Here is a 23139-nt window from a genome sequence, read left to right as displayed (position 1 = left end):
GCAGACGTCTGCCTGGGTGGAAGTGAAGCAGCAAGGCCCTCCAACTGACTGAGATGTGGTTCCCCTCTGCCATCGGGATCGGATGGCTGAATAGCCTCAGCAGATGTAGTAAAAGTTTCTGCCACCCCAGCTTCCATTGAGGTTCCTGGGCCTGGTTTGGAAACAGATGTCTGGGAAGATGCTGGGCTTTCATCAGCCTCAAGAACCTTCTCGGACGCCTGAGGCGCAGCGTGGTATTCTGGCCTAACTTTCCTTGCCTTCTGCCTTGGTGGCTTTTCAGATGGGCCTAACCCCCCCTTCCATACCAACCACAAGACGTCAGTCTCATATTTTCTAATATAATTTTAGTGCAGGAAGACTGCTACGAAGGGTTTTCGGGACAAAAGATTTACAGATGGAGCAGTATTAGGGTCGTGGGCCTCGCCCAAGAAAAAAACGCACATCTCGTGTGCGTGTCCTTGTGAGGAATTTGTCTCCCCAAGCACACTTCCCCTTTCTAGCTGACATGCAAGACTTAATCAAAGGCAAAGAAAAACCCCAACAGGGCACTTATCTGTATCAGTAGGAGAAACGGTAGTCTGGTCTGGAGACTTAGTCCGAAAATGTGATCTGCTTTCAGAACTGGCGAATAGGAGTCCGGCATTCACTGCGGCAGGAAATTTCTGATGAGGGTGCATGCAGATGTCACCTTTATACCCTATGTCAGTTTATGGCTCTGACAAGGGACTTCACACGTACCCTCCAGAAGCAAAGACTTTGTACACTGGCCAGGAGGCGGCGCTGCTGGCAGCAACTCCCTACTGTTATGAATACTGCAACATGTGAATAGGACATCTACGAAGTCAAAGGGATGAAAATGGAGCTTGGCAAAAGGGCGTTTAGGAATGGTGGAGGCCATATAACCTAGAGCTCTCAGCAACTGTCTAGCTGTGTCTGAGGCCAGAGGCAGGAAGGACTGAAAAACAGAAATGAGAGTTAATGCCTTGGAAGGAGGCAGAGATGCCAGCATTGGAACAGTCTGGATCCTGCACCCCAGAAATACATGACCCTGTCAAACAGTCAAAGGACTTTTGGAAATTTATAGTGAACCCCAAAGCTTTGCAAAAGAGAAACGGCAAAGTCAAGATGCTACAGTAGAACCGCTGGTGAGGATGCCTGAAAAGGGTGTGTATAAGAAAGAAAAGATCTATATTCCCCTTAGTCTGCAAAAAGCAATCAAGAAAGAGGCATTTGGTGAATACCCTTGGGGCTACAGAACGGCCAAAGGGCAAAGCAGTGAACTGAAAATGCTAGGAAACAGAAATGTAAAAACTTCCTGAAATAGGTACAAATAAGGATGTGAAGGTAAGCATCACTGAGATCCAGACACACAAGTCTGAGGAAGCAGCATTACGAATGAAGTCTGAATGGACAACATCCAAAAGGAAGAGGCCTTCGGAAAGGTGTTAGGTGAGAGAGATCCAGAATGGACATCCAAGTGCCTTCTTTTCTTGGCACCAAGAGCATTCTGGAGTAAAACCCCTTCCCCCTTTAAGAGCATTCTGGAGTAAAACCCCTTCCCCCTTTGAAAAACTGGAAATGCCTGAAGAGCTCCCTGAGACAAAAGATTTTGAAGCCCCCCCTGGAAAAAAATGCCAACTGTTCCTGAGGCGGCTGAGGAATGCTCATGAAAGAGGGAAGAGATTTCCAGGCTATGCAGTACCCTGGGTACTTCATGGACAGAACCCAGGAATCCGGAGTAATCTTTAACCATACTGGAAGGGTGCAGAGTCTCTGTCACCTTGGTCAGTATCTTTTGGTAAAAGCTTAAGACATAGGTTCTCCATGCAAACAGCCAAAGAAAGCCAACTACAGAGTCTTTTGGACGGAAGCCTGACAAATGGAACAGACCGCAAAGACATGGGAAGCACAGAGACAAAATAAACACTGCTCATGACAGACCTTTTGGGTAATCTGTCTCCCGCACTTGCATTTACCCCTTCTGGATGATATGAACCCCACAAGCAATGTAATGAAAGAAAAAAAGATTATCACAAAAACCCCAATGGAGCATTCATCTGAAATGGCTTGGTGAACCAGCAAATTAAGCAGGCATTCAGACCGAAGGTCAAAAAATGGCATTCGGATCACCGAGGTTCAGAGAATCGTACATTTGGCCATCATCTATGTCCTAAGCTATACGTGGGGAGCATGTGTGTGATGTATGGTGCACCTTAAGAAACTAAAGGCTTTGTTATACTGGATGGACATCAGGCAACCCTTGGCAGGGGAAACCAACTAAGGAATACTGCAATAGTGAAATGGAAAGACATCTGGATTTGATTAGCAGCTCACGCATCTGAGTTTCTGGCTGGAAGGGATGGTAGTGCTCTGGGGGTGTATTCAAACATCTTCCCTGAGCACAGGCATGGACAACAGAGAAAAAGCAGTCCTTTGATGTGGCTGATGAACAAAAGGGCTAGAGGGAATAAGGGTAGGTTATATCTCCTCCCCTCAGTAGCAGCAGCTGCTACCAGCACCCACCCATAGCATCAAAAGAGCAGTAGATGTGATGGATGGATACCCTGGAATGGCCTGACCAAATGAGGCAGTGGTGAAAGCACAAGAACCAAGAGACAGCTGATTAACACAGGCTACCTCTTCTTCCTCTAAGAAATCAAATCACCTGGGGGATCTCTTTCCTTTTACCAAGAAGGATTCATGAAGCATGAGCCTCTTCTGTGTATGGCTGCCTAGTTCTCATGAATTCCATGACATCCTCAGCCAGCCATCATAAATCCTGACAGTAGGCTTGCAAAGAGAGGGACTGACAAAAAAACAATGTCTGGACACCTCTGCTATTTGGTCTATGCTTGTGTGTGGCACTTGAGTAACAGGCCACAGATGGGTGGCAGCTACCTGCATCCAGTCCCAAGTTACCTCACTGAAAAGTACAGTTTTGTACCTACCATAAATGTAGATGTCTGATAGGTATGCATCTGCAGTCCTAACATATGGGTTGTCCTGCCTCAGGCAGCCCTTCGGTCGGCCGGATTCCAAAGTCTGGGTCTGGCCTCGGCTGATGTCGCACTTCACCCGACGGCATAGCTGCTGTTTATTGGGTATAAAGGCATCAGCCGACGCCATTTTCCTCAGTGTTTCTTGCCCCAGATGCCAGGTGCCCTCTAGGAAGGCTAAATTTGGATAAATGCAAATAATTCCAAACAGTAGAGAGCAAACAATATAAAAATATATATATACAAACAAATGCACCATAATAGATTCCCCCAGCTAGCTAAAAGAGGGGTAAAAACCCTAGGAATACCACAGAGGGGAAGGAGGGTGGGTAATCCTGACTGCAGATGCATACCTATCGGACATCTACATTTATGGTGGGTACAAAACTGTACTATGTCCTTCAAGGATGCATCTGCAGTCCTAACATATGGGTAGAATACCATAGCCAAACTGGGGGAGGAGGCACTAAGATAAAGATGGTGTAGTTAAGATCCCTTGCAAAACAGCAGTTGCAAAACCTGCTCGGGATCTAGAATATAAGGGAAGATTATAATGCTTGGCAAATGTATGCACGGAGCTCCAAGTAGCAGCTTCTAAAATGTCTTTGGTAGCCACTCCTCGTAGGAAAGCTGTAGCGGTGGCTGTAGCTCTTGTGGAATGAGGTCTGATATTTTCAGGAGTTGTCTTTCCATTAAAAGAGTAGCAAAATCAAATGCAATTTCCTATCCATTTTGAGATTGTCTGTTTTGAAATTGCTTTTCCTTGCATTCCTGTTGCATATGCTACCAGAAGCTGGTCAGTTTTTCTGCTGGTCTTAGTTCTGTCCAGATAGTAGCGTAATTGTCTGTGCACATCCAAGGTATGTAGCAGTCTTTCCCCCCTGTTCTGTGGGTTGGGGAAGAATGTAGGTAAATGAATCGCTTGGTTCAATGATACTCTGGAGACCACTTTTGGCATAAAGGTAGGGTTAGTTCTCAGAGAGACTCTGTCCTGATGGAAGATAAGGAAGGGTTGTACTGCCATTAATGCCTGTAACTCAGATACCCTTCTTGCTGAAGTGATTGCTAGCAGGAAAGCAGTTTTCCAAGACAAGAACTGTAATTCTGCTGTTGCTGCTGGTTCAAAAGGGGGAAGTGTTAACTTTTCCAGCACAAAGTTGAGATCCCATGTAGGTAAAGGTGGTTTCCTTGGAGGTTTTACATTTTTGATTCCTCTGAAGAACTGCCTGAGTAGAGGATGAGAGAAGACAGGAGGATCCATGTTGTATTCTGCCGAAATTGCTGATGCATGAATCTTAATGGAGTAAGACAGGCCATTGTGGAACAGTTCTGCTAAATATTCCAGGATGTGTGCTATGTTGGCCAATGAGACATTTTCTCCCTTTGCTGCACTCCAAATGAGGTATCTTTTCCACTTGGCTGAATAAGTCTTCCTTGTGGAGGGTCTGCTTGCCTCCAGGATAATGTCCTTAACCCTCTGGGATAAACCTAGGTTATTTTGTTTTATGTAATATTCCAAGCAGCTAGCTGCAGTGTTTTCAAGTTTGGATGTAGGATCTTGTAGTTGTCCTGTGTTAGAAGTAAGGGACATAGAGGTAGAGGCCATGCGTGTGTCCGAGACATGCTTCTCAGTAGCGGGTACCAATGTTGCCTCAGCCAGTCTGGAGCTATCAGGATTACTCTTGGCTGATCCTCTCTGATCTTCAGTAGAACTTTGTACATCAAGGGAAGAGGTGGAAATGCATATGCTGTCAGGTTTTTCCAGCTGAAGGAAAGGGAGTCCACCCTCCAGGCAAGTGGGTGGTATGCTCTTGTGCAGAATTTCTTCAATTGGTGGTTGTGCGGGGAGGCAAACAGGTCTATCTCTGGTAGTCCCCATTTCTTTGTTATGGCTTTGAAGGTATCTGGATGCAGCATCCATTCGTGAGCATCCGTGGTAGTTCTGCTTAAGGTGTCTGCTAGAGAATTTTCTTTTCCTGGTACAAATCTGGCCTGAAGTTGAATGTTGAGATTCAGGGCCACATTCCACAGGTCCATTGCCATCCGGCATAGAGGATATGAATGTGTACCTCCCTGTTTGTTGATGTACCACATGACTGTGGTATTGTCGGTCCTTATCAGCAGATGACCCTGTTGGAGTGGTCTGAATGCCTGGATCGCATGTTTCACTGCCAGCATCTCCTTTAAATTTATGTGTAGATTCAGCTGGTCTTGGGTCCATAGGCCTTGAATACACTTGTCCACCATGTGCGCCCCCCTATCCTAGGTCTGAGGCGTCCATGGTGATGGTCTGGCTTGGATGAGGTTTGTGGAAAGGCAAGCCTCTGTTCAACTGACAGGCCTGAGCCCACCACAGGAATTCTTGCTTCAGGCATGGAATTATTGGAATCTGGGCTTCTAGACTGTGCTTGTGTTGAGACCATACATTCCTTAGGTACCATTGTAGCTTTCTCATATGCAGCCTGGCATGTGGAACCAATATTATGCAGGATGCCATGTAGCCCAGGGCTTGCAGGACTTTCCTTGCAGTAAGCCGAGTTTGTGTTGTTAATGTCATGAAGTAGGCTGGTAGTTGCTTTTGTTTTCTTCTGTGAGAAAAGCCATCTGAGTTGATGTATCCAGTTCTGCACCCAAGAATGTTATCCTTTGGGATGGTACTAGTCTTGACTTTTGCATGTTGACTGTGTATCCCAAGGCTTGCAACAGTTGTAGGACATTTTCCAAATCTTTTGTTAATTTTGCCTTGTTGTCCGCTTGTATTAGGCAGTCCAGGTATGGGTAAATTTGAATTCCCTGAAGCCTGCAATGAGCAATTACTGATGCCAGGCATTTCGTGAATACTCTGGGCGCAGTAGATAAGCCAAAAGGCAATGCTGAGAATTGATAATGCTCTGATCCTGCAAGAAATCTGAGGTGTCTTCTGCAATCTGGTCGTATAGGGACGTGCAGGTATGCCTCCTTGAGATCCAGAGTCACCAGCCAAGACTCCTTGCCCAGCATGGGAAGAAGCTGCTGGAGGGTCAGCATTTTGAATTTTGGAACAATGAGTTATGTGTTCAGTGCGGACAAGTCTAGAATAGGTCTCCATTGATTTTCTTTTCTTGGTACAAGGAAAAGCCTGGAGTAAAATCCTTGGCTTTGTTCCATAGGTGGTACCTCTTCTATAGCTCTCATCCTTAGTAAGTTGTTGATTTGTCTTACAACGTCTGTTTTTTGGCTTGGTGGTAGGTTTGGCATTCCTCTCTTTTTTGGTAGAGTGTGGAAGTGAAACCTGTAGCCCTTGTCTATTGTTTGTAAAGTCCATTTGTCTCCTGTAATGTAATGCCAGTTGTCGGAAAATAAGGCTAGCTTTCCACCCAAGGGTGCTTCCAGTTGTTCCCTGGTAGGCGGAACTAGAGCCAAGTCATTGTGTCTGCCCTGTGGAAGTGGTTGTAGTTGAATCTGTGGCAGTACTTCTCTGGTTGGTAGGTTGCCACTGACGCCCCTGTAGGCACCCCTAGATTGACCTCTGCCTCTGGGCCTATTTCTGCCTCTCTGCGCTCTGGAGTTGTCTGGAAAGGACCAATTCTTCGAAGGCCAATTTCTGCTAAACCTCGGAGGTTGGACCTGCAAGAAATCCTTGACTGTTTGGACAGATTTTGCTTTTTCTTCCACCTTCTTTAGAACCTCCTGTGCAGGGGAGCCAAACAAACTTTGTTTCTCCATGGGAGCATCTAGTAGTTTTGACTTAACATGGTCTGGTAAGGATTGTTCTTTTAACCAGGCATGCCTTCGAATCACTGTTCCAGTCATAGCTGATCTAAAGGAAGCCTCCAGTGCATCATAGCCACATTTTAAGAAATGGTTACTGACCTGCTGAGAGTTATGTACCAAATCCTGAAGGGACTTGCGGTCTAAAGGTTCAGGAGAAGACAGATTTTTATTTAGCTGGTCTAACAAAAATTCCTGGTACTGAATCATGTGAAATTGACAGTTCAAGGCCCTGGCCGAAAGAGAAGCAGAAGTAAAAACCTTTTTACCCCATCTCTCTAATGCTCTATATTCCCTTTCAGAAGGAAGAGGGTTTTTGGCAGAGGCAGCTGCCACACCTTTAGGGCCCTGTGAAATGGTTTCAGGGTCTGCAACAGGAGCCTTATACAAATGGTAATGAGTGCCTGGGACCCTGTAATATCTGTCTGGCTTGGCAGGGGCCGGAGGAAGAGAATCAGGTGCAGTACAGGCATCATTATATGCATCAACAACTGTTAGTACTGGCGGAATGGCTAAAGGCCTATGCTGTGGTAAGTGTAAAAAGGTCCTTAGCCTTTTCCTTGAATCTGAAAAATCCTGGCCCTGCCCCACGAAGTGTTCCCTCATAGCATGCAAGGTTTCCCCAAAGGAAAATTCTTCAGGAGGAGAAGCAGAAGGAATGGAGTCTTCTGCATCAGAATCCTCATAAGGAGAATATGGGCCTTCGTGAGGGTCTGAAATGTCTGAGTCATCCGAGGAATAATCTGTAGAGACAGGTTCCGGGGGTTCAGTCCTAGGCCTCTTGTCTGGAGGCTGAGAGGCCCTGTCTGGGTGAGGTTGGGATCCCCTGATCAAAGAAATGAGATCCTCAGCCAGGCTGAGTATTTGGGAACTAGAGGTAGGCCTATGTGAAGGAGTTTTAGCAGGTAAGGCCTTAGAAGATTTAGCTGCTTTAGCCCTGGCAAAAGCCTTGATAGACATAGAAGCAGGGGGTCTAGCAGCCCCACGTGCAGGGGTAGATATGTCTAAAGGAATAGTGTCTGACAAATCCTGGGTGCCTGCTTCTGTAGCAGTAAATTCAGTAGCAGATTCAGCCATGCTCTGTGAGGCCTCGGCTATTGGAGGCATGCTTTCGGCCGAAGGAAGAACCGGGGGCTCGGTTTCAGCCGAAACCGAGACACTCGCGGTTGGCCTAACCGTGGTTTCAGCCGAAACCGCGGGCCGCGAGTGTCTGTCCTTTTCCTTGCGCTTTTTAGCTAATTGAGTAGTCGGAGTCTCAGACGGCATTTTGTATGCAAAAGCGGGACCAAAAAACTCCTCTGCAAACTCCGACCGACGTCTAAGTGTCCGTCGGTTGAAGGAAGCACAGGCTAGACAAGCTGATACGTCGTGGTCTGGGCCTAAGCAAGGAAGGCAGTAAGAGTGGAGATCCTTATGAGGTATTTGTTTCCCACAAGTTAAACAATTATTTACTTTGTCTGACATCGGCTGAGGCAAGAAAGAGTCCCCAACGGGGTACTTGGCTTTTTAGAAGTCTTCGGTAGTAGAAATCTCTGGATCTGACCGACCGGCACTTGCGAACAGCTTCTGCTTCGGGCACCGCACGGCAAGAAAGACTGAGGAAAATGGCGTTGGCTGATGCCTTTATACCCAATAAACAGCAGCTATGACGTCGGGTGAAGTGCGACATCAGCCGAGGCCAGACCCAGACTTTGGAATCCGGCCGACCGAAGGGCTGCCTGAGGCAGGACAACCCATATGTTAGGACTGCAGATGCATCCTTGAAAGACATCACTTTCCTACCACTCAGCCAGGATTCTGACTCCAGAAGCCTGGGCCTGCAAATCATCTCCAGACCCAACTGATTCTACAGATCAAGAATAAGCATATATTAGGGCATAGGCAGGCACAGAAGTTTCCCAAGGTTTTTTTTACCAGAAGCCTCAGGGACACTAACTCAACAGAAGTGGATATGAAAGCATCTCATATCCTTCAAATATCTGAATCCTGGGAAGACTGACATGTAAAGCTGTTGCCTTTACAGGCTTCTTCCTCTGAACCAGGAAATGCCACAGTGTTCTTAGGTCACAACTGGGACTTCTTTTCTAAAAAAGAAAACAAAAGAAAAACACAAACAAAAGAAAACTTTTGAAGGAAACAAACTTACATTTTAGAGTACAATGGGGGACAAATGGGCATGTCATGCTTAAGTCCGAAGTCCGAGATGACAGCAAGATAGTGGAAATTCCTGTGTGGAATTTGCTTTGCGCGCACTGAACAAAGCATAACTTTTCTGACATCTCCAGAAAATAGTACATAAAAGGCATCTAAATGGAATAAATGTTCCCCAGTGGGTTACTTATCTGATCTCTACTGCTTCAGGCTAACGTGACACACACAATGATTAGACATCAGATGGAAAGAAAGAACTAAGATGATGCCAGACTGTGAACCTTTAAACAAATAACATACAGATTTCAGAAGGGCAGGGAGTCTTGGCAGGCCATGGGGGAAAAGTGAAATCTGGTATTTGGGCTGGCCTCGGGCTATAACCTGAGTCAGACTTCAGCTTTATCTTTCCGCAATCCCTCTTTTGCGAACTAAGTATGCTTCCATACAGCCATACTACTAGCCATAGTGGCTCTGGTATCAAATGTGCAAGCACATTTCAGTTTCTGAAAGCCTGAAGAATCTTTGGAGAAGCCAAATCTTATTAAAACACACATCCAAATGTTTGCATTTTCAGCACTACAAAAAAAACAAACAGGAAATCGTATGAGCCAAGTAATAATGACCTGTCAGTCGCATATCAGAAATAAAGCTCCATGTACAAAGACTTCACTTGCTTGCTAATAGGTAAGACAACAGTAAGAAAACAGGGGAGCCTCAAGAATAAGGGTTCTTATGAAATTTGTACACCGAATCAGATAACTTAAGAGCTGTAATTTAAAAATCAGTATTCCCTGCAGTCTCCTTCCTAAGTAATGGAAAAAATGGGAATAAATGAAAGATCTACCCTATACATTCTGGGTCTTTTAGAATTTGAGAGCCTCTGCTTTCTCCTTGGATGATAATCTGAAAGGGGGATGAGACATGACCTAATCCTCATGAAGAGAAGCTATACAACTATGGTGAAAAACACACTTGTGTGAACTAGAGGGAGAACTCCTCTTTCTTATAGGTTCATAGGTTCATACTAGGCTATCTGCCCGAGGGCATTTACAAGCCTAGCCCATAGTTTTGTGGCTTACGCCACCCCTTTAGTATGGGGAACTATACCCATTATTTTGCTGTGCCTCTGTTGAACAGTGACACTGAGGTAATCCCTGGGGTATATCTGCGATCTCCCATCCATTGGTCAAGATTTCTCTTGAACAAGGCCAGCGAGGTGCTCTGCCTCACATATACCGGGATTTTATTCCACAGCATAGGGAAACCTTCAAAGGTGTGGCACGTTAAAATTCCTAATTTTAATCTAGTCACTGATGGGGGTCTACCATTTGTTCTGAAGGCTTTTCTAATTACAGTAATCAGCTCTTCGTATTTTTGTAGACTTTCATAGACAGGGTGGCGATAGCAGACGCAGTCTTAACTACAGGAATTTAAATCCCTCTAATAAAAACTTGCGATTCAGGTTCAAATCTAGAATTATCCTTTATATGTTCCAGAGTTAGTATTAAATACTAATAATTTAATATTTGGAAGGCAATTTAACTGATAAAGGCTTGCTGAGCACAGCTTCAAAACCCTTAAGGACACCACCGTGTATGTCTAAAATAATGGACAACTCTGAGAACCTGATGGAGAAAAAAAAAACTTTGCAGTGGATTAAAGCTCTTTTCTAATGGCAACTTTCTACTTTATTAGCCATGCAAGCACTTCAAACAAGTGCCCATTTTCAGGGGCACCCCAAAACAACTCCATAAGTGACTTGTTCAGAGTCATACAGTGGCAAATGGAGGACGTAATTACACACTGGACTTAATGAAGCAGTTCAGTAGCAGCTCTCAGCCTTAATCCCTGTGAAAACTTCTACAAGGAATTTCTAGCAAGTAACGTTTTGCATTCGTTTTCTATGGACTGCAAAAACTTCAGTGCAAAAACTATTGTAAATTTCTCAGCTCTGTAACCCATTTGTTTATTGTAACAATACCAGCACTGTCAACCTTAAAGTGTCTCAACTGAATTCTCTTGAAGTTAATAAACCTACCAAACTGCACTTTAAAGACTTGGTTGCCTTAGTAATAGTAATGTCAATCAATGCAAAAGAAAAAAAAAAGCAAGTCAAAAGTAAAGGAATACTAGAAATCTACTTGGGTGAGCTGTGAAGTGTGTGCTAAAGGAAAAACTGAGAACATGCAGCATGTGGCTTAAGAGCCACACATACAATGTATTAAGCAAAATCCAATCTACAATAGAATAAATTTCTATCATAACATTCAAAATTCACAAAAACCCATAAGCTCTGGCCTGCTACAAACTCAGTCCTTCACACAGGAAAATCTACTACACCAACTCCAAACATCCACAATTCCGATAGCATAGCTACCATTTTTAACAAACATTTTACTGAATCTACAATTGGCCTTTCCAAGCAGCAAACCCCTACTCCTGATACCAAACCAGCCAAGTCTACAACTAGCAAGGAGTCGTTTTCTCTCCCCCCAGTTCCTAAATCCAGTATTAAAAAATTGACTCCAGAAACTAAAACCTACTACACTTGCCATAGATAACTTACCCAGTAAATACCTCAAAATTGCAGCTGAATCTATAGTCTTCCCAGTATCAATCTTTATAAACAGATCCACTCTCGAAAAGGTTTCTCAACTGTGGAAAATCTCCCATGTAATCCCACTTCATAAAGGGGTACCTTTCACAGAAATGAAACCATCATTCAACTGCTATTCTTTCACCTCTTTCTAAGTTGCTCAAAAAAGTATTCACCTCCAGGTCATGAAATTCTTACTAACAAAATAACCTTCTCAAACACTCCGCATTGGTTTCGCCCATCACATAGTATCTCTACAGCTCTTATCCTTTACTAATACCGTAAACTATCACAGATAAAACAGTTTTTTATCTGCTATTTTTCTAGACCCATCAAAAGCTTTTGATATGGTCTCCCATCAAAAGCTTTTGATATGGTCTCCCATCAAAAGCTTTTGATATGGTCTCCCATCAAAAGCTTTTGATATGGTCTCCCATCAAAAGCTTTTGATATGGTCTCCCATCAAAAGCTTTTGATATGGTCTCCATCAAAAGCTTTTGATATGGTCTCCCATCAAAAGCTTTTGATATGGTCTCCATCAAAAGCTTTTGATATGGTCTCCCATCAAAAGCTTTTGATATGGTCTCCATCAAAAGCTTTTGATATGGTCTCCCATCAAAAGCTTTTGATATGGTCTCCATCAAAAGCTTTTGATATGGTCTCCCATCAAAAGCTTTTGATATGGTCTCGCATCAAAAGCTTTTGATATGGTCTCCCATCAAAAGCTTTTGATATGGTCTCCCATCAAAAGCTTTTGATATGGTCTCCCATCAAAAGCTTTTGATATGGTCTCCCATCAAAGGCTTTTGATATGGTCTCCCATCAAAAGCTTTTGATATGGTCTCCCATCAAAAGCTTTTGATATGGTCTCCCATCAAAAGCTTTTGATATGGTCTCCCATCAAAAGCTTTTGATATGGTCTCCCATCAAAAGCTTTTGATATGGTCTCCCACTCCAAACTAACAGATGTACTAAATGAACTATCCTTCTCACCATCTGCCACAGCTTGGATTAGTAACGGCCAACAGTCTGTTCTATGGCAAGGTGACCTATCTCCACACCTTCCTTTACCCATCGGTTTAACCCCAAGGATATACTTTTGGCCCTCTCCTTTTCTCTCTCTTTACTAATACACACACAGATACCCCCCCATGGTTCTATAAATACAGTATGCAGATGATTCAACACTTGTCTGTGCTGCCACTTCTCTATCAGCTCTTCTTTCTCAAACACAGGAATCTTTCACTTCTGTTAAAACATGGTTAGCCAATGCCCATCTAATCCTGAACCCAAACAACTAAATTACTGCTCTTCCAACCTAACAAGACATCTATCTTATGTCCACCATTTAACATAATAGCCAAAGGCAATACTGCCATCTCCACGACAACCCATACAAAGTTTCTTGGAATGGAAATAAACCTAAAATTTGAACTGCATGCATCCCCAATAATAAAAGAGTGCATAAGAAACTTTCAAGTCTATATAGGAACAAAAGGTTCCTGACCAAAATGGCCAACATTACATTAGCACAAACCCATCTGCTCTTCAATCTACTATATGCCTCTCCAATTTTAACTATTTTTAGGAAAACTGATCTAAGCTAGAAACATGTTTATAATTTCGAAGTCTGCATCTGAATGCTCATATAGAACACATAACTGTACAGCTTTAGGGATACTATACTGGCTTGAACTTCCCAAAATTCTTTACAACCAACTCGCTCTCTCAAAATAGTAACAACCAACCAGAACCCCTGCATTACAAAATCTAATACTTCCTTATAGTTCCAGCAGACCACTTCACTAACAAGAACTTAGTCACCTTCTCAAAGGCCAACGACACTGCAAGACCATCTATTTTCCAGCTATATATCTCCCTTCCTAACTCTATTTTCTCAATCTTGTCCATTAACCACTTTAAGCAATCACTTAAAGCTAATCTAAAAAATAAGTGGCTATGTTCCTATACTAACCCGTCATGAATGCCCTTAGACATCACAGTATACCCCAACCATATCAAACTTCTTCCCCGGTGTTTAACTTTTTATTTCTACTGGCCTGTCTTAACCTTGTATCTTGACAAAGTCATACTTTACAAATAGTACTAGCTATGTTCAAAGCCTAAGTTTTCTTGTCATGATGTAACAAATTTGTTTTTCTTTATTATACTACATTTTATTTACTTTATACTTTGATTATTGTAATTCATGCATTAAAATTTACTGTTACTCATGGAGCTTTCCTCTCCGGGCCTCTGCTGAAAAAGGACCTGTATCCAGTAAGTTTTTACCAGTAAGGCAATGTTAAATAATTTCTGACCAGGAGTTCTCAAGGATCCCAGGACCAAACAAGACACTACTTTTGCAGTTTACTGCTAGGTGTTGACACCAACAAGGTAGGTATAAAGTACAGTTTTGTACCTACCATAAATGTATATGTCCGATAGATATGCAACTGCAGTCCTAACATATGGGTTGTCCTGCCTCAGGCAGCCCTTCAGTCGACTGGATTCCAAAGTCTGGGTCCGGCGTCGGCTGATGTCGCCTCCTCCCCAAAGTCAGAGCGGCTGGAGTATAAAGGCACCTGCCGACGTCATCTTCTTCAGTGTTTCTTGCCCCAGATGCCAGGTGCCCTCCCAGGAAGGCTAAATTTTGTGAATGGATAAGCAAAAAATTCCAGACATGCACAACAGTAATAAACAGATACACCATAACAGATATCCCCAGCTAAAAAGGAGAGGGGGAATGGACCCAAGGAAAAAAGCAGAGGGGTAGGAGGGAGGGAAAACAGGACTGCAGTTGCATATCTATCGGACATCTACATTTATGGTAGGTACAAAACTGTACTATGTCCTTCAAGAATGCAACTGCAGTCCTGACATATGGGTTGAATACCATAGCCAAGCTGGGGGTGGTAGGATCTAAGCAAGGGATGGTGTAGCTAAAAGACCCTGCAGGACTGCAGAAGCAAAGCCTGCTCGGGATCTGGAGTATAAAGGCAGGTTGTAGTGTTTGGTAAATGTATGCACGGAGCTCCATGTAGCAGCCTCTAGAATGTCCTTTGTAGCCACTCCTCTTAGAAAGGCTGTGGATGTGGCTATAGCTCTGGTTGAGTGCGGCCTAATATTGGCTGGCACACCCTTTCCATGGAAGGAGTAACAGAATCTGATGCAGTGTCCAATCCATTTTGAAATTGTTTGTTTGGAGACTGCCTTTCCTTGCACTCCGGCAGCATAGGCTACAAATAGTTGGTCAGACTTCCTGGTGGTCTTTGTTCTGTCCAAGTAGTAGCGTAATTGTCCGTGTATGTCTAAAGTATGCAGCAGCTTTTCCCCTTTATTTTGAGGACTGGGAAAGAAAGTAGGCAGGTGAATTGCTTGATTTAGAGACGCCCTGGATATCACTTTTGGCATGAATGAAGGATTGGTCCTTAGAGAAACTCTGTCCTGATGAAAAATGAGAAAGGGAGGTACTGCCATGAGGGCCTGTATCTCCGAGACTCTTCTTGCTGAGGTAACTGCCAACAGGAAGACTGTTTTCCAGGAGAGAAATTGCATTTCTGAAGATGCTGCTGGTTCAAAAGGAGGAAGAGTTAATTTTTTCAAGATGTAGTTGAGGTCCCATGCAGGAACTGGTGGTTTTCTGGGAGGTTTGATATTCTTTATCCCTCTTAGAAACTGTCTTAGCAAGGGATGCGAAAACACAGGTGGGTCACAGTTGTAATTTGCTGAGATTGCTGAAGCGTGAATTTTAATGGAAGAATATGAGAGGCCACTATGAAACATTTCTGCCAAGTATTCTAATATCTGAGGTATGCTCATCACTGATGCATCCTGGCCCTTTTTGGCATTCCAGATGATGAATCTCTTCCACTTGGCCGAATAGGTTTTTCTGGTGGCGTGCTTCCAGCAAGATTTCCTGAACCTTTTCGGAGAGGGGGACATGGATCAAAGTCATGGAACCCTCCAAGCTGTCAGTTGTAATGTTTGCAGGTATTGATGAACAGTCCTGTAATTGTGTTGAGTTAGGAGCAGAGGCCACTGGGGCAAGGGCCACGGTTTGGTGTGAGTTGTGCTCAGTAGCAAGGGATACCAATGCTGCCTCGGCCAGTCTGGAGCTATCAATATTCCTTTTGGTTGCTCTGCTTTGATCTTCAGTAACACCTTGGTCAGTAATGGTAGAGGAGGGAATGCATAGACTTTTAGGGTATTCCAGCTGAAGGAGAGAGCATCCGTTCTCCAGGCTAGAGGATGGTGTGTCCTTGAGCAGAACCTGTCCAGGTGGTGATTGAGATGAGAAGCAAAGAGATCCATGTCCGGTCTTCCCCATGCAGTTATTTGTGAGAAAATGTGTGGATGCAGCATCCATTCGTGTGGATCCACGAAATTTCTGCTCAACCTGTCCGCCAGAACATTGTCCTTGCCCGGAACAAACTGGGATTGCAAATGGATGTTCAGTTTCAGGGACTTTTCCCAAAGAGCCATTGTTAGTCTGCAAAGGGGATACGAGTGAGTGCCTCCTTGTTTGTTTATATACCACATGACAGTGGTGTTGTCTGTCCTTATTAGCAGATGGCCTTGTTGAAGAGATTTTCCAAAGGTTTCTATTGCATGTATCACTGCCAACATCTTTTTGATTTATGTGCAGAGGCATTTCCGTGGGAGTCCATTGACCTTGAATGCATCTGTCCTCCATGTGCGCCCCCCCATCCATGATCTGAGGAGTCTGTTGTAATGGTTTGACTTGCTTGAACTTTGTTGAAAGGCATGTCTTCGTTTAAATGGCTTGCTTGAGCCCACCACAAAAATTCCCTTTGCAGGCATGGAATGAGTGGTATTACGTCTTCCAGGTTGTGGCTGTGTTGAGACCATAAGCTTTTTAGCTACCATTGCAGCTTTCTCATGTGTAGCCTTGCTAGAGGGATCAGAAGAATGCAAGATGCCATGAAACCCAGGGCCTGCAGGATCTTCCTTGCGGTCAGCTGGGTAAGTTTTGCTAGGCTTTTGAAGTAATCTGGTAAATGCTGCTGTTTCTCCTCTGTGAGGAAAGCCATTTGTGATTGTGTGTCCAGTTTTGCTCCTAGAAAAATAATCTTTTGGGATGGCAATAGTCTTGATTTTTGAATGTTGACTGTGTATCCCAAAGCCTGTAGCAACTGAATGACATAGTCCAAGTTTTTTATCAAGGTTTGTTTGCTGTCTGCTTGTATGAGGCAGTCGTCCAGGTAAGGGTATATTTGAATCCCCTGGAGTCTGCAATGTGCAACTACTGATGCCAGGCATTTCATGAATACTCTGGGCGCAGTAGATAAGCCAAACGGCAATGCTGAGAATTGATAATGCCCTGTTCCTGCAAGAAATCTGAGGTATCTTCTGCAGCTGTGTCTGACTGGGACATGCATGTATGCCTCCTTGAGGTCCAGAGTAACCAGCCAAGACCCCTTGCCCAGCATGGGAAGGAGTTGCTGTAAAGTCAGCATTTTGAATTTTGGCACAATGAGAAAGGTGTTTAGAACGGACAAGTCCAGTATAGGCCTCCATTGCTTTTCTTTTCTTGGAACAAGGAACAGTCTTGAATAGAATCCCTGGCCTTGTTCCTGAGGAGGAACCTTTTCTATAGCTTTTAATTGTAACAGCTTTGAAACTTGTAAGAGAGCCTCTGCCCTTTGATTTTGTGGCAGGTTTGGCATGCCTTGTCTCGTTGGTAAGGTGTGGAAGTGGAACCTGTAACCTCTGTCTATTATGTCCAGAATCCATTTGTCCTTGGTTAAAATGTGCCAGTTCTTTGAGAACAAGGATAATTTTCCACCTAGAGGTGCTTCTCTTTGAGCCTTGGTAGGCGGAGTGAAAGTCAAGTCATTGTGATTGTCCCTGTGGTGCAGGTGAACTCCCTGCGCCACTTCTCTGATTTGGTGGTTGCCATTGGCGGCCCCTGTAGGAGCCTCGGTATTGCCCTCTACCTCAAGCACGCCTGTTTTTTCCCCTTTGAAACTTGTCAGAGTCTGGAAAGGACCAATTCTTTGAAGGCCAATTCCTGCTGAATCTAGGAGGCTGAACCTGGAGGAAATCCTTGACAGTCTGCACTGATTTTGCCTTTTCCTCAATAGACTACAACGCATCCTGTGCATTAGCACCGAAAAGCTTCTGTTTTTCCAGAGGTGCATCCATGAGCTTAACTTTAACATGGTCTGGCAGTGGCTGTTCTTTCAACCAAGCATGTCTACGTATAACGGCCCCTGTCATGGCTGCCCTACATGAAGCTTCCAATGCATCATAACCACACTGAAGAAAATGATTGCTAACCTGCTGAGCATTATGAACCAAATCCTGCAATGCCTTTCTATCTATAGGCTCAGGAGAGGCTAACTTTTTCTGCAAATCATCCATTAAGTAATCCTGGTGCTGAAACATATGAAAAAGGCAGTTGAGACACCTCATGGCAAAGGTGGAAGAGGTATAAACTTTTTTGCCCCATCTCTCCAGGGACCTAGCTTCCCTGTCAGCGGGCAGAGGGTTTTTGGCAGAGGAAGCAGCCACTCCTTTGGGGCCCTGTGAAATAGTTTCTAGATCCACAGAGTGGGCCTTAAAGAGATGCTTATGGGTTTCAGGGACCCTGTATTATCTGTCAGGCTTGACAGGAGCAGGAGGGAGAGAATCAGGCGAAGCACTGGAGTCTGAGTATACATCAACAAGGACATCCAACACTGGAGGAATAGCTAAAGGTCTGTGTTGGGGTAGCTTAAGGAAGGTACGTAGCCTTTTCCTGGAGTCAGAGAATTCCTGACCCTGCCACTGAAAATGTTCTCTCATGGAGTGGAGAACTTCACCAAAAGAAATATCCTCTGGAGGGGAGGCAGAGGGAATTGAACCCTCAGCATCTGAGTCCTCATAGGCCTGGAAGGATTCTTCCTGGGTATCTGAGGGCTCTGAATCCCCAGAGACTTCATCTGAAGACAGGGTGTCTTGTCTGCTCAGTTCTAGGCCTTTTATCTGCAGGCGGCTGAGAACCCCTGGTAAGAGAGATTAGATCTGCAGCAAGAGTCATGATCTGTCTATCAGAAGAGGGGCCCTGAGAAGTAGATTTAGGATGGGCCTTGGCCTGGCAGCCTTAGCACGTGCAAAGGCCTTGATGGACATGGATACCGGAGGCCTGGCTGCCCCACGTGCAGGGGTAACCTTGTCCACAGGAATGGTGTCGGGTAAATCTAGAGCTTCGGTTTCTGGAGGAAAATCAACAACGGGCACCGTTGAAATCTCCAGGACCGAAGAACGCGTTAAAGCGGTGTCGTCGGCCTGGGGCGGTTGAATTACCGCTTCCAAAGGGACCGATGCACTCGCGGAGGGCTTAGGCGTGGTATCGGTGGACGACGCGGGCCGATGATGTCAGTCCCGGTCCTTGCGTTTTTTGGTAGATTGTGCTGTCGGTTTTTCCAACGGCATGATATAAGCGAAAAGATTCGCCAAAAAGGCCTTCGGCAAATTCTGCCCGGCGCCTGAGTGTGCGCTTATTAAAGCAAGCACAGGCAGCACAGGCCGAGACGTCGTGGTCTGGGCCCAGGCAAGGGAGGCAGTAAGAATAGAAGTCCTTATAAGGTATTTGTTTACCACAAGACAAACAATTATTAACTTTTTCAATTTTTTCTGACATCGGCTGAGGCAAGAAAAAATGTTCCCCAACGGGGTACTTCGCTTTTAGATGACTTCGGTAACTGAAAACACAGGAGCTGACCGACCGGCACTTGCGAACTGCTTCTGCTTCGGGCACCGCGCAGCAAGAAAGACTGAAGAAGATGGCATCGGCGGATGCCTTTATACTCCAGCCGCTCTGACGTCGGGGAGGAGGCAACATCAGCCGACGCCGGACCTAGACTTTGGAATCCGGCCGACCGAAGGGCTGCCTGAGGCAGGACAACCCATATGTCAGGACTGCAGTTGCATTCTTGAAGGACATCCCTCAGATACCAATACAGTACTAGCAACTCTCCTTGAAGATTTCAAGTTAACTCTTCATTCAGAAAATTTAGTTTTGAAACGCTCGGCTGTTTTTTCTGATAGAAGGCGTTTAATATTGGCAATGTGCTGTCTGGCTCTGTGGCACACAGAAAATGAACCACAACTGCAACCCAGACCACCAGGATTTGATCAGCAGACGAAGTACTGGAAGATACTGCCAGGGGAGGTGAAGGACCGAGTGTAGCCCTCTTACCTCTTCTTACAAGCAGCTGCACTCATTCTGGAGGCACACTGGGCAGGGAAATTTCCCTGCACAAAAACAAAGGAACTATGGCTACTGGACAGGAGGAGGTGGCTACTTAACAGAACACCCTCCACACAGTCCACTGCACGTCTCTCCCACATGTCTCACCAGGTGTGTGAGGTTAAGGTTGGGGGAAAAAAATCCTCAAATCAACACTGATGGTGGTCTGAATGACTGCTCCTCCCAGTCAGCCATCACCCAAGTGATGGGGAACGAATAAGTAGGTAACCACAGAGAGGAATAATCAATGGGCAGTGGGGTCAAAGTGGTAAAAAATATTGCAACATGCTGCAGATCTACAAATACAGAATCAGAATTTATCTAGTATCTCATAATGTGCCCCTACACTTGACATCCAACAAATTAACTGCAATGTTTCAAATGGAGATAGATGCAATTGATATGACTGTTACCTTGTAAAACTTCAAATTTAAGACTTGAAAAAGTGGCAATTTTCACTTTACTAACAAAACTACATGTATTACTCCACATTTAAAACTGAAGTACTACTTAACAATTTTACTTCAAATAATGCAACTGAACATTTTACCTGCATAGCACTTTTGCCCATTTTGACAACTTCAAACAACATCATGTTTTCCACTCCATTCTGCTGATGATGGCCATTCATGCGACCAAAGCCTCCAAGAATACCCCTCTCTTTTTTTCCTTTTTTACCTGTCTAATTAGACAAACATTAATTAAAATACACATACTTAAACCATTAAATATAACAATAAGCATCAACCTTTTAATCAAAGCCTCTCTTTCAAATTGCAGACTTAAGAACTTAAGTTTCACCCCTCTTCAATAACATCTATACTTTTAAAATTCTAATGTGCACACAGAGTTGGCATGACACATGCAATACCTGTAAATATACAATGATTGTACACCACTTAAATACCATGAAAATGACTTGCAGTGGATATAAGTAGTGTACATACCCATGTTAAAATGCCAGGTTTTTCTGATATAAAAACATGAGACCACAATAAATCATTTCAAATTTTTTCCAACCTTTAATGTGACCTATAACTTGTACAACTCAAATGAAAAACAAATCTGTTGGGGGAAAAATATAAAAATATATACAATAAGCTGGTTGCATACGTGCGCACACCCTTAAATATTACTTTGCTGAAGCACCTTTTGATTTAATTACAGCATTCAGTCTTCTTGGGTACACATCTGCCATCAATTAAATAGACTGATTAACCTGAAATAAAGTTCAGCTAGTAGGATTTTCCTGACTCAGTTGCCTGCTACTGCAAAAGCCAAGGTTCACAGAGCTTACATAGCATCAAAGGGATCTCACTGTTGAAATGTATCAGTCAGGAAAAGGGTGCAAAAAATTTTCAGAGCATTGGACATACCATGGAACCCAGTTAAGACAGTCAAAAAGCGGAGAAACTATGGGACAACAGTGACGTTGCAATGAACTGGACAACCCTCCAAAATTGAAGACAAGACAAAAACTGGTCAGGGAGGCTGCCAAGAGACCTACATCAACACTGAAGGAGCTGCAGGAATTTCTGGCAAGTACTGGCTGTTTACTACATACTGCGGTGGTTGTGTTGCGGTAGCGTTGTCGCCTCACAGTTAGACGTTACCCGTTCGATTCTCAGAGTCGACTGTGTGACGACATGCGTGAATGGGCGTTCCTTCGTTGAAGGTTGTGCATTAGGCCCGGCAAGCCAGCACGTAAAACTCTACTGCCAATCATTAGCGGACCACAGTTCCGCTGTGGCAACCCCTAACCAGGAAAAGCCGAAAGACACACACACACACACACACACACACACACACACTGGATGTGTACTACATGAGAACAATCTCCCGAATTCTCCATATGTCTGGCCTATGGGTTAAGGATTGCAAGACGGAAGCCTTTTCTTACACAGAAAAATATCCAGGCCCAGCTAAAGTTTGTAAAACAATACATAAAGTCTCCCAAAAGCATGTGGGAAAATGTGTTCTGGTCTGATGAGACCAAGGTTGAACTTTCTGGCCACAATTCCAAAAGGTGGGTTTGGTGCAAAAACGCTTCGCATCATCAAAAGAACACCATCTCCATGGTGAAGCATGATGGTAGCAGTATCATGCATTGGGGTTGGTTTTCTTCAGCTGGAACTGGGGCTTTAAGTCAAGGTGGAAGGAATTATGAACAGTTCCAAATACAAGTCACATTTGGCCCAAAACCTTCAGGCGTCTACTAGAAAGCTAAAGAAGAATTTCACTTTTCAACACTACAATGACCCCCAAGCATACATTCAAATCAAGAAAAGAATGGCTTCACCAGAAGAAAATTCAAGTTTTGGAATGGCCCAGCTACAACCCAGACCTAAATCCAAAAAAAAATCTGTGGGGTGACCTGAAGAGGGCTGTGCACAAGAGATGCCCTCGCAATTTGACAGATTTGGAGCACTTTTGCAAGGAAGAGTGAGCAAATAATGCCAAGATACGCCATGCTGATAGACTCCTACCCAAGATGACAATGCTGTAATGAAATCAAAAGGTGCTTCAACAAAGTGTTAGTTTAAGGGTGTGCACACTTATGCAACCAGCTTATTGTATTTTATTTTCCCCCCAACAGATTCATTTTTCTATTGGGTCAAATTAAAGGTGGGAAAAGTTTTTAAATGATTTATTGTGGTCTCATCACAAAAACCTGGCATTTTAACAGGCGTGTGTACACTTTTTATATCCACTGTATATTTCAGCCTAACAACCTAATGCTGTCCTATTATGAAGCTCAAATTAACATAAAACAGCTTACAAAAATTTTCTTCCACAACGTGGATGACTAAGGCCTTGAAATCTGTAACATGCCCAAGAGTCTTAATTTTCTTTAGGAGCAGTCTCTCCCAACCTGTTCTGGTGCAACCTTCTAGATGGCTCTTCAGTAAGACATTTAATGCCTAGTTCTTTTCTTTTGGATGGCAACGTCTGCCAAGGGTAATCATGGTAAAGTTTACTGATAAACCCTGTACTATATTAATCATAGATCACTGCTGCAGTGGCCTTAGTGGTATCAGTAGAGTTCTACAGTTTACATTTGAAAGGCATATAGGTTATAGGTATAGAAACCTTTGGAAAATTGTCCTAACAAAGCCTGATCTAAACTTATAAAAAGAATCAAACAGTGCATTGTCAAAGTACATACACAGGACCAAGTTGCAGCTTCTAGAATACTTCTGGAATCGAGCCCTTTCCAAAAAGCCATAAGTGAAGCTAAGGACCTGGTTGAGTGGCCATTGTCCCTGCCTGAAATAATTTTGTTGTGTTGAGCTTAAGGTAATAGCCATATACAACCGTTTGAAAACGGTCTGACACAGGTTGCGCTTTCTTATGTTACACAATAAATGAAAAGGTGATCTGAAGATGTA

The 23139-nt window shown here is 44.0% G+C and overlaps 1 protein-coding gene across 2 annotated transcripts in view; it reads right to left on the bottom strand.

The window, feature by feature from the left end:
• The window catches only part of STAG2 (stromal antigen 2), a 3222550-nt gene that overhangs the window by 2939801 nt on the left and 259610 nt on the right, over positions 1–23139 (bottom strand). For both annotated transcript variants that reach the window (XM_044057319.1, XM_044057321.1), the window contains exon 3: positions 20301–20432. In XM_044057319.1, the coding sequence (XP_043913254.1) occupies positions 20301–20432 (132 nt within the window). The remainder of the gene's footprint in view (positions 1–20300; positions 20433–23139) is intronic.

Source organism: Protopterus annectens, chromosome 15.part0, assembly GCF_019279795.1.
Source record: "Protopterus annectens isolate FY-2018-M chromosome 15.part0, PAN1.0, whole genome shotgun sequence".
NCBI lineage: Eukaryota > Metazoa > Chordata > Ceratodontiformes > Protopteridae > Protopterus > Protopterus annectens.
This window is presented reverse-complemented; position numbering and strand designations above follow the sequence as displayed.